Source organism: Lepisosteus platostomus, chromosome 8 (genome assembly GCF_059453375.1).
Source record: "Lepisosteus platostomus isolate fLepPlt1 chromosome 8, fLepPlt1.hap1, whole genome shotgun sequence".
NCBI lineage: Eukaryota > Metazoa > Chordata > Actinopteri > Semionotiformes > Lepisosteidae > Lepisosteus > Lepisosteus platostomus.
In genome coordinates, this window is record NC_142618.1 from 53,941,917 (window position 1) to 53,962,826 (window position 20,910).

Consider the following 20,910-nt stretch of genomic DNA (forward strand, 5'->3'; position numbering starts at 1 on the left):
TTTTTATCTTAAAGCTTCTTTTCCAAAGCCCCAAAATAATTGAATTATGTTTAGCCTGAAAGACAATGATAAATGATGTTTCTTAGCTGTGGATTTGAAGTTAATCAAGCAGCAAATCCAACTTGACTGACAGTCCTTTTCCCAAGAATTAGCCTTTGTATTAATTATTTCACATCTGACCTACTGGAATGTATGTTTCAAGACTATTAATAAAGGTATTTACTCAATTAGTTTGTGAACTGTTTTAAGTCAAACTGTTTTAAATCAAATATCACCTAAAATATGAATAAGGATCAATTAAATGGAAAAGAATACACTGTATTATCATATTTCTCAAGATCAAAATGGGTTTCATTTTTAATTCTAAAATATCTCCCTCTTCAGTTTAGATACTAAATAGATTTGAAATGAGATATTCGATAATGAGTGTTTTCTAAAAGAATACAATTTTATATTAGTTTGTCCTCAAAGATCTTCTTAACTTCTGTAAACATAAAGAGACAATGACACACTACTTTAAAAATCAAAAACCATCATGGCGTCATTATACTGTATCATGATTGTTCCCTTTAACCACCTGAAGCCTGAATGCAAAGAAGACAGCAGGTCTTCTCTTATTAGAATTATTTCTACTAACCAATACCTCGAGATTTTACCATAATGTCAAATGTCCCTAAAAGCAAGATTTAAACGCATTGCTTGATGGTTTTCCACTGGGTTGATATAACTGACAGGCAAAAGCTCCTATGAAAACACATTTCAAATTCGATCCACACTCTGATATAGACAACTGAAGCAAATGTTTGACATCAAATACATGCAAAATCACACACTTTTTTCCCATTAGTTTGGACTTGAAAAATACAATTGTGCTTTCTGTGACTTCACCTTTTGAAGTGTTAAAAAATTCCAAAAAAGTACTAACTCACAAACAGAATATATCAACAGATAAAAGTAAAAATAATTACAATAATTACACGCATTTCTAAACACACAGTGTGTAGTATGTATACCCTATAAATATGAAAAGGAATTCTGAAAATAGTAATTTTCTATTTCTTCTTCAGCAGCTGGGAGTAGCGCAATGGTTACAGAAGCTCCTGCAAGTCATCATTGATTGCCACAGTGTATTAAAGGCAGTACAACACAGAAACAAATCACTCAGTAAGGAAAAAAAGGCAATAAGGAAACATTGTCAGAAGATCATTGTCAGTATCTCTTGTTACACCTATAAAAATCATAAGGCATCCCAGTTTAAAGTGTGGTATTCATCACCAAAGATAATTCAAGGCTAATATTTTGCTACTCTGTCAGGAAGAAGACACGAGAATTAGTTTTGCCAATACAGTTCAAATAGTGGTTTGGGAAGATAATTTATACCCAAGGGCAAAAAAAATAAAAAATTGGGAATATTCATATAAAAATGAGAAAAAAGGAAACAATGTCTTCAAAACTACCATTCAAGGCTGTGTGAGGTCTGGAGCAGAGTTCCATGGCAGCATAAAAAATTGAAGACATTATGCAGAATAGCAACTAATTGACTCCCACATCCACATGACACAGTGGGAAGAAACACAAATTGTGTGTTTGAACAGTTTCACCAGTCCTTACTAGGATACAATAAAAGCTTAAGTTAATTTATGATCTCCATATGATATATTAAACAATAAGTTATCTTTTTCATTAAAGTTGGAACTACAATTAAAATACAGAATTTGAGGATGCACATCAAGAAGTTAAAACACACTGTTAATAGTACCATTTTGTAATGTGATATTCTGTTTTGAACCAAATAATACTGGAAGCTGCTTTTTCTGCAACGCAAGCCCTTTTCTAAAATAATCTTAAAACGTTTATATTTCCTGACATTTTATTACTATTGCTTTTGTTTTCACGCCTGTCCCCGAGTTTTTAATAACAGTCCAACTAGGGACTTGTCACTAAATCCCCTTGCAAACGTGGAGAATGAAGCGCCGTCACATGACTCCACCCAAAGTTGCAGTAGAGAAGCATGGCTTCCTGAGTGAGACATTGCTAGGCAAGATTGCGTGCCTGGGCAGGAAAATAAATGTGCTTTCTGTGTTTTGGAAATTAAAAAGAATCAATCATTTTATCTTCTAAGGAAAGTAATACAACAGTACAAAGGTACGTATGTGGGCTCAAAGACGTATCTTTCGGGTTTTTTTTTTCCCCTCCGAGATGAGGTTGCACATCACCTCCACGCTGTTGTCTGTCCGGTCTGCTGCCTTTTGTTTCCGGAGGTTGACGTTGTTCGGTGTCCTCTGCACACGGCACTGGTAACTTTCCAGGGCAGGGTGCATAAAATCTGTTTGTACGAGCGCCTTCATTCGCATTGTGTGTGGTTGGTTGTAGTAGTTGGTAGCTCTGAATGGGAGCAGTTTTGTTTTATTGTACGGGTCTTTCCAGCTGTTTTAATGTCACTGTGTACCGCAGGCCTTTGTTCTCAATATGGCCTGCCTCATTCTCGGTCTTTTACGGTTTCTGTTATAGCTTGGGTAATAATAGTTTGACCTAATGTTGAAGCGCGATATTTTTTAATGTATTGAAAACACCACAAATGCATTATCCTAGTAGATATTAGCGAGTACATAATGAAGTGATGTACGTTCAGAGTTCAGGGATAAAAATGTGAATTCCATGTGGAGGAAAAAAAGTGACCGATAGGGATGATCATAACGCTTCTTCCCTTTTTTTATAACCGCATTTAGCCTTTGTGAAATCGGCAGGCAAAAACCAAAAAACAAAAAAACAAAAAAAAAACAAGCTGGCTCTGGACTTCACACAAGATTCGCACCAACGTGTCGATTATTATAAATGCTTGTTAAAATACCTAATCACGTTTTAGAGTATACTATGTAAACGCAAAACAGATTTTTCTAAGATGCACGTCATTCTTGATTTGTGGATTCATATACGCAATACATGTACGTATACATTTAGTTATTATTATTTTGTTACAGACTGTACAATCATGTTGCCGACTATACTGTACCATCAATTAAACTGTCTAAGCAAACATGCAGTATTTTAGGGAACGCGCTTACATATTATTCATATTATTTCTGACCAGATGTGGTCAGAAACTTTGACACCATGTCTATAGATTTCATAGACACAGGTTTACACGTTATCGGGATGCTTGTGGTTGTAGAATTAACAATTATTTCAGTATAACTATGGACTCTATCTTTAATGTGCACTGCATGTCTGTTCAACAGATGAGCTCTGATGTCTGTGCCCTTGCCTTACAGTAGGCATCTTTAAACTAATTCACTGGCAAGTTTGGTAATAGTGACAGTAAGTCTTCTTACAGTAAACAATATGAAAAAGAAATCAAAGTAATTTTCTAACTCCCTGTTTAATAACATTTTGAGCAGATTAGCTAAATGAATGCTTGATATAAATAAATATAAATGGTGGTACTCCAAAAGACACTGAAACGCCTACTGAAATACTGTTTTCTAGGTAATCAAAATTATTTGAACAACCAAAAAGTTGTAATTAATGTAAATATACACCTCAGGCTATCTGGTTTTAAAACCACACCATAAGGGTCTTTTATTGCAAAATAGCATACCATATTGCTCAATAATACAAACAGATTTGAGTAATCATTTTCATACTGCTCATAATAATAAAATAATCATAATATGGTTCTCATGATTTAAAATTAAAAAGAAATTATTAGCACTTCTTAAAAACTCAAAGCATTGATCGCCATTGTTAGCACATTATTATACAGCAGTATTAAAAAGTATATTTCAGTAGTGAATGCCAACAGGGAATATTGCAAAGAAAGTGTTTATTAGAATGTATTGTGGCAATTGAAGATACTTACTGCAGAATGATAGACTTCATATTGTTTGGAAATGGCTTTATAAGCCTTCTCAGATTGATGAGAAGCAACAATTCTCTCTCTGAGACCACCGCAGATATCTTTTCACCTAGACAGTGATGATGTTTTGCCACTACCCTGAATAGTCTCAAGTACGTACTGTAGGTGCATCAGTATGCAGAGGCTGCAAAGGAACAAAAAGTGTATTCCATGCTGAAAAGAGAAGAAAATAAAAAAACCCACAACATTTCAGCTGTGGAGTCTCCTGTCTTAGTCTAGCCTTAGACCAGACTGACAGTTTTACATTTTATATACAGAAGGAAAGCACTTCCCAATGATCAAATAATCATGTGCACTTGTTTAGCAGCACCTGATTCTAATCCTTCTTAACGTATATACAGTAGGAGAAGTATGGGTGCACTTACTTTTTCAAACAAGGCTTCTGAATGTTGGCTGATTTTTTTTTGTTTTGTTTTATAAATAATGACAGTAAAGTAAAATTGATGTGTTATTTGTCACATAAGGATAGAAATATCTACTGTTGGGACATGGTGAGGGTCAGATATGTCTTAATAAGTAAAACCATAGAAGCCTAAGAGGGTGTACTTTCTTTTTGACATCACTGTACATATAATGTACTCTTTTCATTATTTTTTCTTCATAAGACTAAATACTTGGAAACCACTAGTGTTTGTGCTGAATTAACTGGTTTTGTGCACGTCACGATATCTGCTGTGTAATCTACCATTATATTGTTCTAAAGTGCTCAGCGAACATTGGAAACCATATCTCTAAACATAGTAAGCTGTGTTGTCTTTCAGGAGATGGAACAAGACTATTGGATACCTGTTGCTTTGTTACTAGTGTTTGCTGGTCAATGCCAAGGGCATGGCCATGGTAAAAGCAGTCCTGAGTGCAACAGTCCGGGGGATTTTAGGACCAGGGACCAGATTCTCCCCAATGTTGACATGCAAGTGGCTGAACACATGCAGAAGCATCACCTAGAGGTCCTGTTCAGGCGCTATGGGGAGAATGGAACCATCTCTATGGAGGGACTGAAGAAGCTCCTGGAGAGCATTGGCTTAGACAGGATCAGGAGGGTGGATGTTCTGCACAGGGAAACTGTACACAAATCCAGCAAGGGCCAGGATCAAGGACACTCCCACCACCCTCATCACCATCATCACCCACACCACCATGACCACACGCACCAACAGGAAATCCCCACCAGCAAGAAGGTCACTGAGATTCCCAAGGTCAACCTGGCGATGAGCAAGAAGAAGGAAGACGGTGACAGCCACCACAATCTTTATGCCAAGAAAGTGCTTCATGAAATCAGTACGACCCCAGTGTACACCAGTAACATTTTGAGGAAATCCCAAGAGGTACGTAGCCGGAGAAGCACAAATGACCAACTGCCACAAGGGGACTCTTCTAAGACAACAGGGTCTAGCTCCACCATGCCTGACCTCTCTGGGACCACTAAGAAGATCAGCAATCTGCTTGTTACAGAAGAAGACAAGCAGAAAGATGATCACGATCACGATCATGATCACGATCACGATCATGATCATGATCACAATCACCATGGAAAAGAGGTAGGATGGATTTAAAGTCTCTGTCCTATATGGCATGCAATTCATTATGTAGGAGTGCATCTCCAATGTTTAGGGTCATAGAAACTGTCTTTACCATAGTCTTACTAATACAAAGCTTTTTTGATTTATGTACTGTAAGTGTTCATGCACGTGTTCATGTAAATACTGAAATGACAACATTTGTCATACCGGCAGAATATGTTTAACAAGTTAATAAATACGTGGGCTTTGCTGTGTTTACTGCATGTTTTCATGTAAAACACATTTAAAAGTAATTTTGACACTTGGCTCGATTTTTCATAATCATCATGACAAGCAAGATGTGTATCTTGATGATAATTTTATCATTCCAAAGATGGGTGCAGTGAGCAAAACCTTTACTTGTCCTTGTCCGGTCAAGGTCTAGTTTTGTCATTTTGGTCCTTCTCTTTCAGTGTTTAAATGCCACCAGAATCCTGACTTCTCATGGGATGAACATGGAGATGAACATCTCGGTCACAGACTTCAGTTACCTCTGCCCTGCTCTCCTTAATCAGATTGACACCAAGTCCTGCATTGTTCACAGAAAGGCTTCTCATGGAGATCACCACATGGAAACGCGTATGTCTGCTGTTTATTTTTGTGATTGTGAACCATTGGTTTCTTTTGCATGTTGTTCAGAAGCAGAGCTTAACCTGCAAACATTTAAAATAATAGATCAAAGATAATGAAGTAGGGCTGTGAATAGCTGCATTGATTTTATTGTCCAGTTGCTTTAGGCTATTAATTCCAAGCCATACAGTCGATAACAGATACTGTGTGTGGTCTATTGAACCAGTACAGAATGTGTTTGAAAAGTAGAGTGACTAAAAGTAGATAAAACATATTTTTTCATGCACATAAGTGTTTAACTTTAACAGTTATACTGAAAAGTAACTAGATTAAGTATGCCAGGTTTTATAACATTTATAAATTCTCCAGTCACACGCATTTTTCTTCCTTTCCAGAGCATGAAAATAATAAGGAAAGCAGTGAAAGCCACCAGAGAGGAAGTTCCATTCAGGCAGGTACGAATGTGTCCTGATGTATTCATTGAGAGTTTCCTTAGATAAATCAAAAAGCACTTTCTCACAAAGGTGGTGTTCCACTGGTTAGGTTTTATAAGTTTCGGTGTTATTCGTTGATGGAAATGGACTACACCAAGAGACACAAAAGTGACACCAAAGAAAATGGTCAAATTAAAATTATTTTAACTTTATAATGATAAAATCTTAATTGCTAGCCAAAATGTAGAACTTGTATTTTGAATTCTGTGTCTGACAATTGAATTATGCTATTTGCATGATTTCAGTTTTTTTGTCTAAAGTGTTCATTGTGCAGCAGGCAAGCACTGCATGAAGCACTTGTGTATCAACCTCTTAAAACATTTTAAATATTACTCTCGTAATCACTTTCCCTTTGCTGTTTGCTTTTGTTACCACTGGTATTTCTGTTATAACACATTTTCATGCAACTCATCTCTCTTGGATCTTTTACTTTACTGTAAACATTTTCATTGTTTTTGTTGTTTCCCTACAGTAATACTAACATCTGTGTATGAAGAACTGTTTTTAGGCTAGCTTATGTTTGAGTAAGCAGGTTTCAGTAAACAAGGTAACAAAAATTACTTGGGTACATGAGAGATTAAATCAGCATTCATAAGATAGAAACCCCAGCAAACTCCTGTTGTGAAGAAGGTTAAATAGCTTTTCCGGTGAAAAAGGTGTATCTTAGGCCCATTAGAGTGTATTTGTCGTTGATTCCCTCCCCCAGAATGATATTGAATACTGGACACCACTGTAACATTGGAAATAATTAAGGTACTTAATGAAGCACCTGTCCAGCAGGCAATTTCTGAACAGTGGTTAAGTGTAGTTCTAGGAGTCTTGCATAGATTTCTATTTTGTATTTGATATGTTAAATGTGATGGTGGGACCCATGCCTAAACAACTTTGCAATGACCATGGCCCTATTATGAGTCATGGCAGTAGTCATGTATGAATAATTGCATCACAGTGAGAGTTGTTACCTTATTTATTGAAACACTTATAATTATCAAGAATGTCATGAAAATGCAAAGTGTTCTGTTAAATAGAAACCTACTGTTCACATACAGTAAGTATAACACTGAAAAAACAGTGAAATTGCAGTATTTTTATGGTCTAAGAAACGCAAAATGCTTTAGTAGTGTAGAAAACTTCCATTTTTACGAATAGGTATTGATTTTCTGTTGGGTATATGCAGGTTACTGAAAAAATATAATTGAGTTAATAGTATTACTAATTAGGTGACATAATTAAAAACCTTGTACCCTTGAGTGGTGTTAAATCTAATGTGATTTGGGTGTTGTGTTTTCAGCCTGGATCGGAGGGTTCGTGTCCATCACCATTATTAGCCTGCTGTCCCTGCTTGGAGTTGTTCTGATCCCATTGATGAACCGGGTTTTTTTCAAGTTCCTGCTGAGCTTCTTGGTAGCTCTGGCAGTGGGGACTCTTAGTGGAGATGCCTTTCTCCACCTCATACCACATGTAAGTTCAGCAGGCACAGGCTGTTAAATATTGACGTAGCCTTTTGGCTTTCAACTCATCTAGGTTCTCCAATATAAAAGAGGCTTTTTCAGCAATATCTTGCTGACTCCAACTACATTTGCAGACTCAGACCCCTCAGATGATGAGAGCATCTTCAATCTCACAGTCACACAATCCATAAGAAGCCTAAAGGGCCAGACTGCTTGATGAGAGTGCTGAATTCATAGACAATGTATAGCTTGCTACTATAGATTCTTCTAAAGAACTTCTTAACTTGCTTGCAAATTCTTACTACCTTTCTGGAGCAAAATTTTTAGCCATAGAAATTTTTAGCATGTTTAAACACCAACAGGACTCTGGTAATCATTGGTCAAAAGACATGTTGAAACTTGTACAACAAAAGAAAAATTGACCAAATGCTGACCAATCAGTTGCATTGTGATGCATTGTACACCAACATGTATTGTGCAGTAAATCTTCAAACAATTTAGAATGTCCTGTAAATCAGATTTGCATGAGGGGCAGAAAAAACAGACAACTTTATGCTTTTTTTTAGAGGCAATCTACTCTGATTATTATGACTTACTATTCTTCATTGGATAAACTGGGCTGCTGCTTTAAAGATATTATTTGATCTGAGAACTGTCTACTGACTGTATGAACACACGGCATGTAATAGCCACACACCTGTCTGTGTGAACGCACAGCGTGTAATAGCCACACACCTGTCTGTGTGAACGCACAGTGTGTAAAAGTCACACACCTGTGTGTGTGAATGCACAGGGTGAAATACGGTGATGCTCCATCTCTCACCTGTGTGTAAACACATAGTGTGTAATGGAGGAGAATTAGAAGAATTACCAGAATGTGAAGTTCTGAAATGCTTCACCGAGCTGATTTTGATGGTTATTATAACATACAAGCTCAACATGCTTAATTGAAACCTAAAGGTCCAAATCAGGTGGTGACCCCAGGTGTATGACAGTGTAAGAGCCTATGGAACCAAACTAAAACTGGAAAAGTCTGATTTGTCATGTAATCTGACTCATTTCTATGTCTGCATGTCACCTGGGAATAGCTTGACTCTGAAAGTCAGCTCAGCAGTGCTGAATACTGCCAAGTTTGACAAGCTGTTGCGGGAGTTTGATGTGTGGTTTGTAGATTTTAGAAAGCACAAAGAGAGCTTCAGTATGTTTGCTGCACATCATTGAAGACAAAATTCAGCAAAACCAGGAATGTCGCTGAATATTTCAGACAACTTCCACCATTTTTTCTAAACCTTAGCTAGACATTCATAAAAACCCTGTCCATGTTTGGCAGTTCTTACATCTGTGAACAAGTTTTTCCACACACAAAGAATACAGAACATTTCTGTCTGGTTTACATCTTGCTGCAATCCTAAAGGTCTCAACTCCACAGTACCTGAAACCCAACATGACAGAAAAGAGGCTTTGCTGAATGTCTGGTAAGCACAAATAACACTCTGGCAGACAAGGGATTGTAGTAAGTTCTGTGTTTTTCCCTAAGAAGTGTGCATCAGATTTAAACTTTTTTCGAACGTCTTGAACATTTTTTCTTTCGTAAACATCCTCATTGACATTATTGGTCAACCTAGAGATTTTAAAGACTGATACTGGTAAAATGAGTTTGAAACCCCTAAACTAGATGCTTGAAAACTTTAGGACAAACTGACTAATACATGTTGTATTCTTATTCTTAATTTTGTCACCTGTTTCTAAATGCCATTTCACACAGCTCCAGTGAACATCTTCCCAAAGCTCTTTAGAGCACAGGTTTTTTAGCATCATATTGACATAAGCTGATCACCTTCAGTCACTGCGGTGTTCTCTGTGTGTGTCTAACTTGGTTTCAGAGAGTAACCAGTTAAAGCTAATTCTATAATTCTAAGTTTACTTAAAGTCTTAACTGTGTACAAGTAGTCAAATTTCAATTCTGCCCACGGTTTATCAGTTGAAAACTTCCCTTTGCCACTGTTCAAAATTTGTACCCAACTTAAATTCTACTGGAGTACTTAAAAACGTCTTCCTGGTTTGGAGCTTCTCTTCTTGGGACATCAGTTGTGTCAATCTTGGCAGTTTCAGAAAGCCATTCGTCCTTGAAAATCGACTAGCTTTTGTTTATCAGTCCCTTTCAGTGAATGCACATCTTTCTTTTGCTCAGCCATGAATACAGATCTGAATTTTCACTTTAGCTGGCAAACAAGAATCTGCATGTGCCTTAGTGTATGGCACAGCCTGGATCGGACAGTGTACATTACTTTCACTATCATTGCAAGTGCAATTATTATGGGGACTGTTGCTGTGAAGACAACAGTGATGTTGAAAGATTTGCAAAGTTCAGTTTATGTTTATATCCTAGTCTGTACTCAAAGCTGGCACGTGTGGGGGAATACCACAAATATGAAAGGAGCTTTTGATAAAAAAGGCTAATTTTAATTGTATGAGATGTGACCTGTGGCAAAAGGTTCTATGGTCAGAACAGACAAAAATGGAACTTCTTCTGATTGCTACCAAACATGTTTTCTCCAAACACTGACTTAGAGAGATGTATACTTTTACACACTAATTTTCACTTTGTATGTTTTTTTCTTGCTATTATGGTGCTATATAACCTACCTCATATAAAACAGCTTTCAGTCAGATAATTCCAGTTTTGAAAAAAAAGTGCTATATTGAAGTGTATCGGTGGCATGTACAGATGTCATTCATTAAAATGTGTTGACAGGGAGCAAATATTTTGTAAGGCACTCTGCATATTTTTGCATAACTACACTCAACTGATGCAAAGCATGAAAGTGATATAATGGTATTGTGCTCTGGCTGCAGTATGTCACATACTGTATATGGCATGTATAAAAATGTAGCAAATTTTCGTGTATTGTTCTATTGTCAGCCCGGTTTTTACTCCTTGTTTGTAATACTTTTGGACTTAACAACACTAGCACAAAAGATTTAGAATAATCCTTTAGATCTGAAGACCTTAGTAGAACCACAACTTTCAACTTTCTTCTTTACTAAAGTAATAAGACAATTTTGATCATGCTGTTTTCTCAACAACATTCCTGAGGAGGAGACATCTCTTAATTATGTAGAGTTGGTATGTTTTCAGTTCTGCCTGCAAGGGAAACTTGATCAAAGAAGACCTGATTAGGAAAAACAGCAGGGTTAGTCCCTTTATTTACAGCTGGCAGAGATGGCTTTTAAGTAAAAAACATTATCATGCAGATTAGAAGTAAAATGTACTGTGAAGTCTATAGCACGGTAGACTATCAAAAATGTTTAGTAAAATTTACCAAATAAATGGTTTTAGGATCGTGACTAATCGGTTTCTGTATCTTAAGTGTGTTGATAATTACGCTGATAAGCAATGTATTGGCTGTTGGGGATTTTCCACAGTATATTTTGTTAATATTCTTAAACATATGACAATTAAAATTGTATTATTTCAATATATTGCTTATCCAGTTTAGTTGTGTATCCCACAACTGTAATGACAAACTCACAACGCAGTAAGTTTTGTAGCAGTATCACCACTGAATCCCAGCTGTACTCTCTTGCAGTCTCAAGGGTCTCATCCACACAACCATGGAGAACACTTACCCAATGAAAGCCATGATCACCATGACCACAGCCACAAAGACGGTGGTCTGGACTCGGTGTGGAAGGGGTTGACTGCCCTGGGTGGAGTCTACTTCATGTTCCTCATAGAGCACTTCATCACGCTGGGGAAGATGTATAAGGAAAAGAAACAGAAGGTGAGAAGTTCAAGCAGGCCATCTTCTGTAAACCGCAGGTCTCTAAATGTTTCTGATTCCTTAAGACACAGCTCTCCCATTGATCTTTGATTCTTGGATTTGTTGTTTTCAGTTCTAGTCTCTTCATTTCAGTCATTGCTATAAAATTAACACACAGACTAACAGGTGATTCATATAAAATGAATGAATGAATTCAGAAATGGAAGCAGGAATGTAATCTTTATGAAAATGTTATGAGATTGTAAGGCAGTTTTCTTGTGTTTTTGATGGTATTTATCAAATGGATGCTGCCGCCTCATGGCTCAGAAAATGTTATTTTTTGGTGTTTTAGCTTTGAGGGTATAGAAATAACATCACAATACAAAAAAAAGTATCTTTATAGTTATTATTTAAATCTGGCTAATGCTAATAAATATTTTAATGAGCTTGTGTTACCAGTGACCTGTTACAGTTCAGACAAGTTTCTGACAGGCTGACATGATTTACAGTAGGCTGAACTTCACCCTCAGCTCAGCATTGTCTAAAAGACAAAAGACAAGTTGGTTACAATAGTTAAGACTCACTGGTCTTCTATGGTAACTGTCCTGACCAGGAAAAAAATATCAAAAAAATATGTTTGTGCTAAACCTCTTTAATTGTAATGTTTAATTTAATTAGTTCAGAGTATTTTGTTTGGAACATGCTATAATATATGTACTGTATATATGTGCTATAATATGCAATAGGGTCTTGACATTTGTAAGTTTTCTTATTTGCGATTGGGTCTGGACGATGGGGTCTTTTGGCAAAAACAGGCGCCGTCCTTCGGAAGAGACGTAAAACCGAGGTCCTGACTCTCTGTGGTCATTAAAAATCCCAGGGCGCTTCTCGAAAAGAGTAGGGGTGTAACCCCGGTGTCCTGGCCAAAATTTCCAACTGGCCCTTACCAATCATGGCCTCCTAATCTATGAATTGGCTACATTACTCTGCTCTCCTCCCCACTGATAGCTGATGTGTGGTGAGCGTTCTGGTGCACTATGGCTGCCGTCGCATCATCCAGGTGGATGCTGCACATTGGTGGTGGTGAAGGGGAGTCCCCATTACCTGTAAAGCGCTTTGAGTGGAATGTCCAGATAAGCGCTATATACGTGTAAGCAATTATTATAATAATTATTAAAAGAACAGAGCGCTATGAAACCGAGCCAAAGTATAAGTGCAGCTTTCAATTTAGCTGCGTCACAGAGTAGAATATTAGGATGGGCTAGTTAGCCTCTCCCTGCCCCCTGCCAAAGTAACTCCCCAGGATCTACATCTCAGCTTGGTCTTGTTTTTGTATTGTAATGAACACTCCCGGTTCTATGTGGGCAGCGGGGGAATGGGGCTGGAGATGACGTGATAGGCTCACTGTAATTTTATTGCCCTTTTCATTACAGTGGGGCATCCTAATCATGGAACATGGTCTGACGTGTAAAGGCAAAAAGTAGAGGTGTCTGCTGGTGGGGGGATCCATGTTATTATAGCTGATTACTATATGTTTGTGATTACTGTTTGTTTTAGTTGAGCTATGTCATTTTAATTATCTTAAAGCTGATGCATTAGTGCTTTAATTATCATATACTGTAAGGGAGTGTTACTTATGTCTTTTAGCCATACATAATGTATATTGTAGTATATTATGTGATTGTATAGGAGAGGACTTGGTCATGTGAATTTGGCTATTCGCAATAGTTCTCTGCAGCGCATCCTCACGAATGTCGAGACCCTATGGTGTATATACAGTATACTACTGTACAATTACTATAAAGAGATAGTAGTGATAGCAGTACTGAAACAGAAGCTGTGTCTTGTTGGTTTTTTGGCAGTAGAAATGTCAATAGTTAATAATGTATTTTGTTTTATTTCGCATTGTCTGAGCAGAATCAGAAGATACTGGATCAGAATGAAGAAAATGGAAATGCTGACAAGCTTCCGACAGCAGAAGAGAATCCGGACATTAAGTCATGTGAAGGTGTTGGAACACACTCTGAATGTTTCAGCTTTTATTTCGTGCTTTAGTAATTTAAAAAGTACCCAGAAATAATTAAATTAAAAAAATTAAACGAAGAACTTCAGCCTGAAAGAATGTTCTTTTCACGAAATGAAAGTGTATTACATTCAAATATGAAGTGTTGAAAATGTTCTTATTCTTCAAATTTGAATTTCTTAAAACACTGAATTATGATTCATTATGATTTTATACCTATATACCTCACTAATTCGAATAAGAACTACTATTTTGTTGTGTTGGCCAGATATTGCTCCAGTTACTGTAATAGTTAAAATTGCCATTACAGATGCATAGTTATTTAAATGTATTTTGTTCATGTAAATTTAAAATTGTAATTAGAGTCTTATACAAAATAGAACCTCATAACTGTGAAGAAAGAGATGACTTTGTAGGAGGTCAGGATTATTTTGCAGTAGTGCAGTAGCTTCATCCTAAAACTGCCAAGAACCGTTATCTTATGCTGGGGACAGTTGTAGGGTACGAAAACATAATGATAGCGTATAAAATACAACGTGAGACAGCAGATAAGTATGGTGTGAATTTCTGTATATAAAGGTCATAATTAGACTTGCACTGTACTAGGGTTGTCCAATCCTGGTTCTGGAGAGACGGTGTGTAGGTTGTCTTGGTGTTTTTAAAACATCAGCACCTGAAGAGCTGGAAGCAGTATTTAAGTTAATCCAGTGAAGATGCTAACTTGCCAGTTTTGCTCATTAAAAGCAGTGTGGGAACTGCAGACACATTAGTTTTTCAGCACTAGGATAGAAAGGCCCGGTTATATACAATACTAGAATTAGATTGTTTCTGACTAAGCTGTGGTTTTTCAGTTGTGGTTTGCTAAATTAAGTTAGATTTTGTTACTATCTGTTTCTAATGTGATGCTAACAATGGTGCTGTAATTGTTAGACAGCTTTCTGGTTGTTAAAATCTTTGAATTGTGGGAGGCTTCTGCTATCCAATTTAGGGTGTGACAAGCTAGTCTTTGGGTCTAGTATCCTGACTTGTGAATTTTGTCATTTTCTATCAGGTGGCTTAAAGATCAGACTTTTTTCACAACACTATTTTACAGAATAAAGGGAAATGTCTCTTTATCCTGTTCTGTTATTAGGTCAAACATCTGATCAAAGAGCAAAAGGAATCTTTCTGTTTACCAAGCTTAATTTTTTAAGCAACACTTTTCTGTCTGTTGGAGTCTCAAAACTAACATGCATTCTTCTCTAAGGCTGTTCTTTTAAACATTCAAAGAACAGATGTGCTTGAATGGATTGGAATATCCATGGGAGTCTCCTTTTCTCTAATATCCATCCATACATTATTGCAGGGCAGCTGGAGCCTATACTGGGCAGTCCATTGCAGGGCAGTCACACAGATACACATTCACAGTCGCACCTAGGGCCAATTTTCCCAGGAGCCTATTAACTCACCAGTATATTTTTCCACTATGGGCTGAAACGGAGCACTTGGAGGAAATACACGTGAATACAGGGAGAACATACACAGATAGCACCCCTGCTGCCTCCTTTCTCGCTCTCTGGTATGTAGAAAATAAGAGAGATTGCAAATTTGGAGCTGAGAGGACATAAGTGCCCTCTAGTGTGTGTGGGCGGAGGTGAAGGCCGCTTTTTCTGGTTAAATTTAGGTCCCATAAATTAGAGAAATAATCATTCATATACAACTAAAAAACCTTAAAAATAATGGAAATTATTTCAATATGTGGAAAATTTGAGTTTTAAAGTTTACAACAGATTTTTTCTTCTAGCTATTTGGTAGATACAATTATTTAAAGCACACAGATTAGAGCTGAATGCATTCTCATCCATTAAATTTCTCTTTTTAAGAAAAATAAAGATCTCTTTATTCTTGTATATGTACTTAAAATACACCTTGTGACAAATCACCCACCTCCCTTTTCTCCTGCTATGAGTGGTGAGCTCTCCTGAAACCTGTTTTATGTTTGCCCAGACATGGAGGCCAGCAGGGCAGAGGGGTTCACGGAGCAGTCGCAGTTCGCTGCCAAGTCAGACGGGCAGGGCACCCCAGAAGAGGAGGAGGTCATGCTGGCTCCGGCTCTGCCCCAGGACGGCTACAGCGAGTACATGGCCGAAGGCTGCGAGAACAAGTGCCACTCGCACTTCCACGACACGGTGGGGCAGGCCGACAATATGCACCACCATCACCATGACTACCACCACATCCTGCATCACCACCACTCTCAGAACCACCACCCCCACAGCCACAGCCACAGCTACTCCCGGCAGCACTTCAAAGAGGCCAGCGTCGCCACGCTGGCCTGGATGGTCATTATGGGGGACGGCCTGCACAATTTCAGCGATGGACTAGCTATAGGTAATACTTTTTCTCTGGCTTGCTCTCCCCTTCTCTTTCAGTACCATTTCCATAAAGAACTGCCCCGTTATTTGCTATTGGCCAAAGACCCATCTAGTTTATTTACTACTAAAAGGTGTGGTCTGTGCGCCTTCAATGATGGTCTGATCATAGTTCATCTGTTTTACTTTGTGACAAAGTAAAAATAATGTGCGGGCTATGAAATCTCTTTATAAATCCAAATTCTCTTAAATCAACATGGAGAAGAGCTATTCAAAGGCATATAAATTTGCATAGAAAATAACTTTCTTGACCCAAAACAGTTGCGTCTACCTGAGGTAGTTTTCTATGCAAATTGTAACTTATCTTAGCCTTGGAAAAACAGTGCAGTGTTATCAGGGGCTTTCTTTTAATCCTAGACTTTTAAAAGCAGATGATTAAAGCCATCTCTCTTTTCCACCTGTTTTTGGGCTTGTTTTGTTTCATGAAAGATGAAAGTATATCCTTTGTACAGTAAATGTACAGTATGTATTGGGAACTGAGAAAGAGCAAAATTTCTAAAAAGCCTTGATTGAGTTCTGTCCCAGAAGAATGCTGAATGTATCCTGTTTGTACCTTAATAAACATAAGAACATAAATGTTTAAATGCTATTTTTCAGTAGCTACTTATTATACCCCACAGATTCAGTGACATTATTTGACTTTAGAGTAAAATTGCAAATGTTTGTTTTCCTAATGACGCAAAATGAAGTATGACTCCAATCCCAGGTTCCCCATCTACTTTTGGAATTTCATTACAATTCACTTGAGAGATTGCAAACGAAGAAAATTAGCTTTTTCGACGCCTAATGGATGGGGATTGAAATGACTGACCCCTGACCCTAAATCTTCTGTTCATCTTCTTCCCACAGGGGCTGCTTTTACTGAAGGGCTTTCCAGTGGGCTTAGCACATCAGTAGCAGTTTTCTGTCACGAATTGCCTCATGAGTTAGGTAAGGGCATCGTCAGATAACTTCCATTTCAAAACCCACTTTCAAGAAATTGACTCGACAGCATGGGTGATGCACGCTTACATAGGGTTTTCATAGCTGGCTTGCGTTATAAATTGATTGTGGCAATGAAAAGAAAATGAGAAATGAGATGTAATTTTCAGTTTTTCTTTTATGAATCCTTCATGTGTAATAGCTCTGAATAACCTTGCTACTCATGAAGTACTGCCATCACATTAGACTAATAAAAACGTCCATTATATGTAGACATATTGATGAAAATTGGGGGGGACTAAATTATACTCTGAAAATGCAGTGATTTGGTCAGTTTTTTTATGAGGACAGTCTCCTTATTTTACACCAAATGCACAGACGTACTGTAGTACAATTGAGATCACATGGGGCCAAACCATTTGCAAGCTTTATATAGCTTTTCTGTTTCAATTAGAAAATGCTTTTGAGTACCCTAAGAAAAGGCATGAGTTCAGGTGTTTATTTTACTCTTAGGTAGTTTATTGGTAGTATCTACTTCAGCAAAAGAAGCTGAAACTTGTCTGTATCACTCTCTCTGAAGTAACAACCTTATATTGTTATACCATGTTTGATCAAACGTTAAGGAATAAATAGATTGTGTTGTAATGATCATCACATCTCTTTGTGACTTGCAGGAGACTTTGCAGTGCTGCTGAAGGCAGGCATGACAGTGAAGCAGGCCATTCTGTATAATGTTCTTTCAGCCATGATGGCCTACCTTGGCATGATCACAGGGATTCTCATCGGACATTATGCAGAAAACATCTGTATGTGGATATTTGCCTTAACTGCAGGGCTGTTTATGTATGTGGCTCTTGTGGATATGGTAAGTATGTTTTTGCCAAGTAGATCTTGAGGAAAGGTACTTTTTGACTTAGTAATTTGTTATTTAGATTTTGCTTTTTGAAAGGTAAGAAATTCTTAAACACGTGTGCACAAATACTGAAACAGGTGTGGGTCACTCTGAAAAGAGATTGTGTTTTCATGTTAATTTTTAAAAGGGCTAATGTATGCGACCATATTCCTTTCTTCGCTAAAAAATGAGTTCAAACATGACATTTTGGTAGACTTCAGCTGCTGAATTTTCCCTCCATTTATGTGCATCCTTGTAGACACAAAGTGGGATTTTAAGCAAAAACTAATAACTAATTACATCTCCAAGGTATTGGAGGTATTGGTAATCTTAAAATCCATTTAAGATTCCTTTGGCAATTTAAAAGTGTCACCATTGTTGATGCTCAAAGCTTCACAGTGTCCACGACAGCTTCTATTCGGAACTCTTGTTCCGAATGTACCGAATCTAGTGTTAAGGTTCAGTGTACCTTAAGAGCAATAGTATCACACTTACATAGTCTTGCTATGCTGTGAACACTTAAAATATCTGTTTGCAGTTTTAAAAATTACAATGCCTTTTTATAACTTCATGCAGAATTTCTTTTCCTTTTCAAAAAAGTAAGTTTTCATAGCCTAAAGGTTTAAAAGACATCATACCGCAGAAGGATAAGAAATTGCATGTGCCAGTGATTTCAGAGTTCTGAGTAACAGAATAGATTCTGATTCAAATCTGAAGTACTAGTTTACTCTGACCTCTTGTGGTCAAGACTTTAAATTGACTTCTTCAGAAATTTGCTCATGTATGGAATTATAGAGTTTTGCTTTTATAAGACAAGCGAGTTTTGATCAACTGATCACAACTTTCTATGATCAAGTGTATTTGTGTGCAGGAAATGTTAATATATGTCTAAATCCCCTTTAAAATCTTAAAATCAACAATTAAAATTAAAAAAATAAACAATATAAAAAATCCAGTAAAACCATAGTCAACAATTTGAAAGCTCAGATGTTATTTTCTAAAGAACTTTTAATTTGTGATTACACAAAACATTATATACAGATTGGTTTTGAGGAGAGAGTCCACAGTACTGGCACATTACAATACAAACCCTGAGACTGTGTTCTCCATAGATTGTGTCTTGAACTGCTGACACGGAGCGTCCCAGATTTGTAACAAACCAATTTTTTTTTTCTTGCAGGTGCCTGAAATGTTGCACAATGATGCTGGGGATCATGGATTTAGTCATTGTGGTTATTTCCTTTTACAGAATGCTGGGATTCTTCTGGGATTCAGCATCATGTTACTTATTGCCATATTTGAAAACAAAATATTGGTGGACATTGAACTTTAACAAAAAGAAAGTATATGTTGCAGTTAGAGTTACAGTACGGTAGCCCACTGATAGATGTGATAATGTCCATAGGTGACATTCAGCTCAAAGTTTTGTTTTGTCTTTATTGTTGTTTGCTTCTGTAATGGTAGCATCCTTTTTGTAGAACATAAACTTAAATTAACGTTGCAAATATTGTCTGTTACAGTGTTGCCTGTTGCCTGTTGCTTTGTTGAGTTGTGTTATTTGATGCACAGGATTAAAATGTTTCAAATCTAGGTACTGTACTGCAGAATAAAATAAATGGAGAAAAAGGGAATGAAAGAGGACAAGCAGAAAAGTCATGATATGACTGCTAAAACATGCTTACACTGTGGCATTTGAAGAAAATGTATGTATTGGGACTGCAAGAAATATTCTGGGCCTGCACTCAGATAGGTTTTGGAAATAAAGACCAAGAATTTGTAATTGAACTCAGTATGTAATGTAAGGGCTATTTAAGTATTTCATTGAATGGTCTTTGTAGTGTGTTCTTTGTGCCATTATATAGGTCAAGAGCTATCATTTTAAGTTCAAAGAAAAATGTTTACATCTCTCAAGAATCATCACAGTAGCCAATGTTTGACTTGCTTGCTGATTTTTAAGGGTGTTCCAGCTGAGCCATGAAACTTAGCGATAATCAAAAATGGTCAGAAATAATTTGTGAGGTGATCATGTCAATTCTTTCTGCACCGTGTACTGAACAGTAAGCATGGCGTTGTAATTGGTTTTTTTAATGTATCAGGTGTACAAATTGTGCTGTAGACCTGCAATGAAGTCAAGCAGTTTATCAGTATGTTTTGTTTACTTTTTATGATTTAAAAATGTGACCAACAGTGTATATGGCAGCTTTGGGTGTTCCTATTTGTATGCTTTACATTCCAGAGGAAATATAGTTGTCGTCATCATTTGGTCTTGTGTGTATCTTCCTTTTTAAAACAACAGTTAGGTGAGTAAGTGACAAATCCTTTAAACGTGAGTTGTTCAAAGTCTTTTGATTGTGCAGATAATAATGAATCCTGTGAATGGGAGCTGCATATATGCAGTAGTGCACAGCAGTACTATTGTTGATTCCCTGGGGCTCCGTTTCTGAATAAACGTGCTCAGATGGCCTTCCATAGCACATAACAGTTGTAGCAATGTAGGAGTGGGAGGAGCCATGGCATGCACCGGTAAAAGTCGAAACCCCATCTGAGGGGGCTAAGGCACTGGTGTGAGGTTAGCAAAAACCAAAACAAAAACACAAAAAGGGGAAAAAACAAAAAAGAAAAATGTGTCACTGAGCACCACAGCATCCAGGCTGGACTTAGCCTTCCTAGCAGGGTCCAGTCTTCGGTAAAATAGCCGCCTGTGACAGCGGTATCCAGACTGGACTTGCGCTATTTAACGGGAGCAGGGAGCACAAGGATAAAACAAAAAGAGAAACTCAGCCTGTCCCTGTGTAGGATGCACAGGGGGACATTGGAGGAATAGGTCAGCCTTCCCCGGTGGAGATGCATGGTGGGACGGGGAAAAGAAAAATAATAAAATGACACAATCCCCTCCGGGACTCCAGGAC

General features: G+C 37.4%; 1 protein-coding gene across 2 annotated transcripts; it reads left to right on the forward strand.

The window, feature by feature from the left end:
- Positions 1-1,981: 1,981 nt before the first annotated feature.
- slc39a6 (solute carrier family 39 member 6) lies at positions 1,982-20,260 on the forward strand. Of its 2 annotated transcripts, none has more exons than XM_088643951.1 (11): positions 1,982-2,145; positions 4,678-5,454; positions 5,889-6,054; positions 6,441-6,500; positions 7,831-8,000; positions 11,581-11,775; positions 13,672-13,762; positions 15,764-16,147; positions 17,038-17,118; positions 17,784-17,974; positions 19,182-20,260. In XM_088643951.1, the coding sequence occupies exons 2-11, from the start codon at positions 4,681-4,683 to the stop codon at positions 19,332-19,334; spliced, it is 2,265 nt and encodes a 754-aa protein (XP_088500077.1). In that variant the 5' UTR covers positions 1,982-2,145; positions 4,678-4,680; the 3' UTR covers positions 19,335-20,260. The 2 variants fall into 2 exon arrangements, with proteins under 2 accessions (XP_088500077.1, XP_088500078.1); XM_088643952.1 differs by lacking the exon at positions 1,982-2,145 and adding an exon at positions 2,244-2,945.
- The last annotated feature ends 650 nt before the right edge of the window (positions 20,261-20,910 follow it).

Coding starts and splice junctions, on each gene's coding strand:
- slc39a6 (XM_088643951.1), top strand. CDS start 4,681: ATGGAACAAGACTATTGGATACCTGTTGCTTTGTTACTAGTGTTTGCT. Junction 11,776..13,671: donor ATAAGGAAAAGAAACAGAAG/GTGAGAAGTTCA, acceptor TTGTCTGAGCAG/AATCAGAAGATACTGGATCA. Junction 13,763..15,763: donor GGACATTAAGTCATGTGAAG/GTGTTGGAACAC, acceptor ATGTTTGCCCAG/ACATGGAGGCCAGCAGGGCA.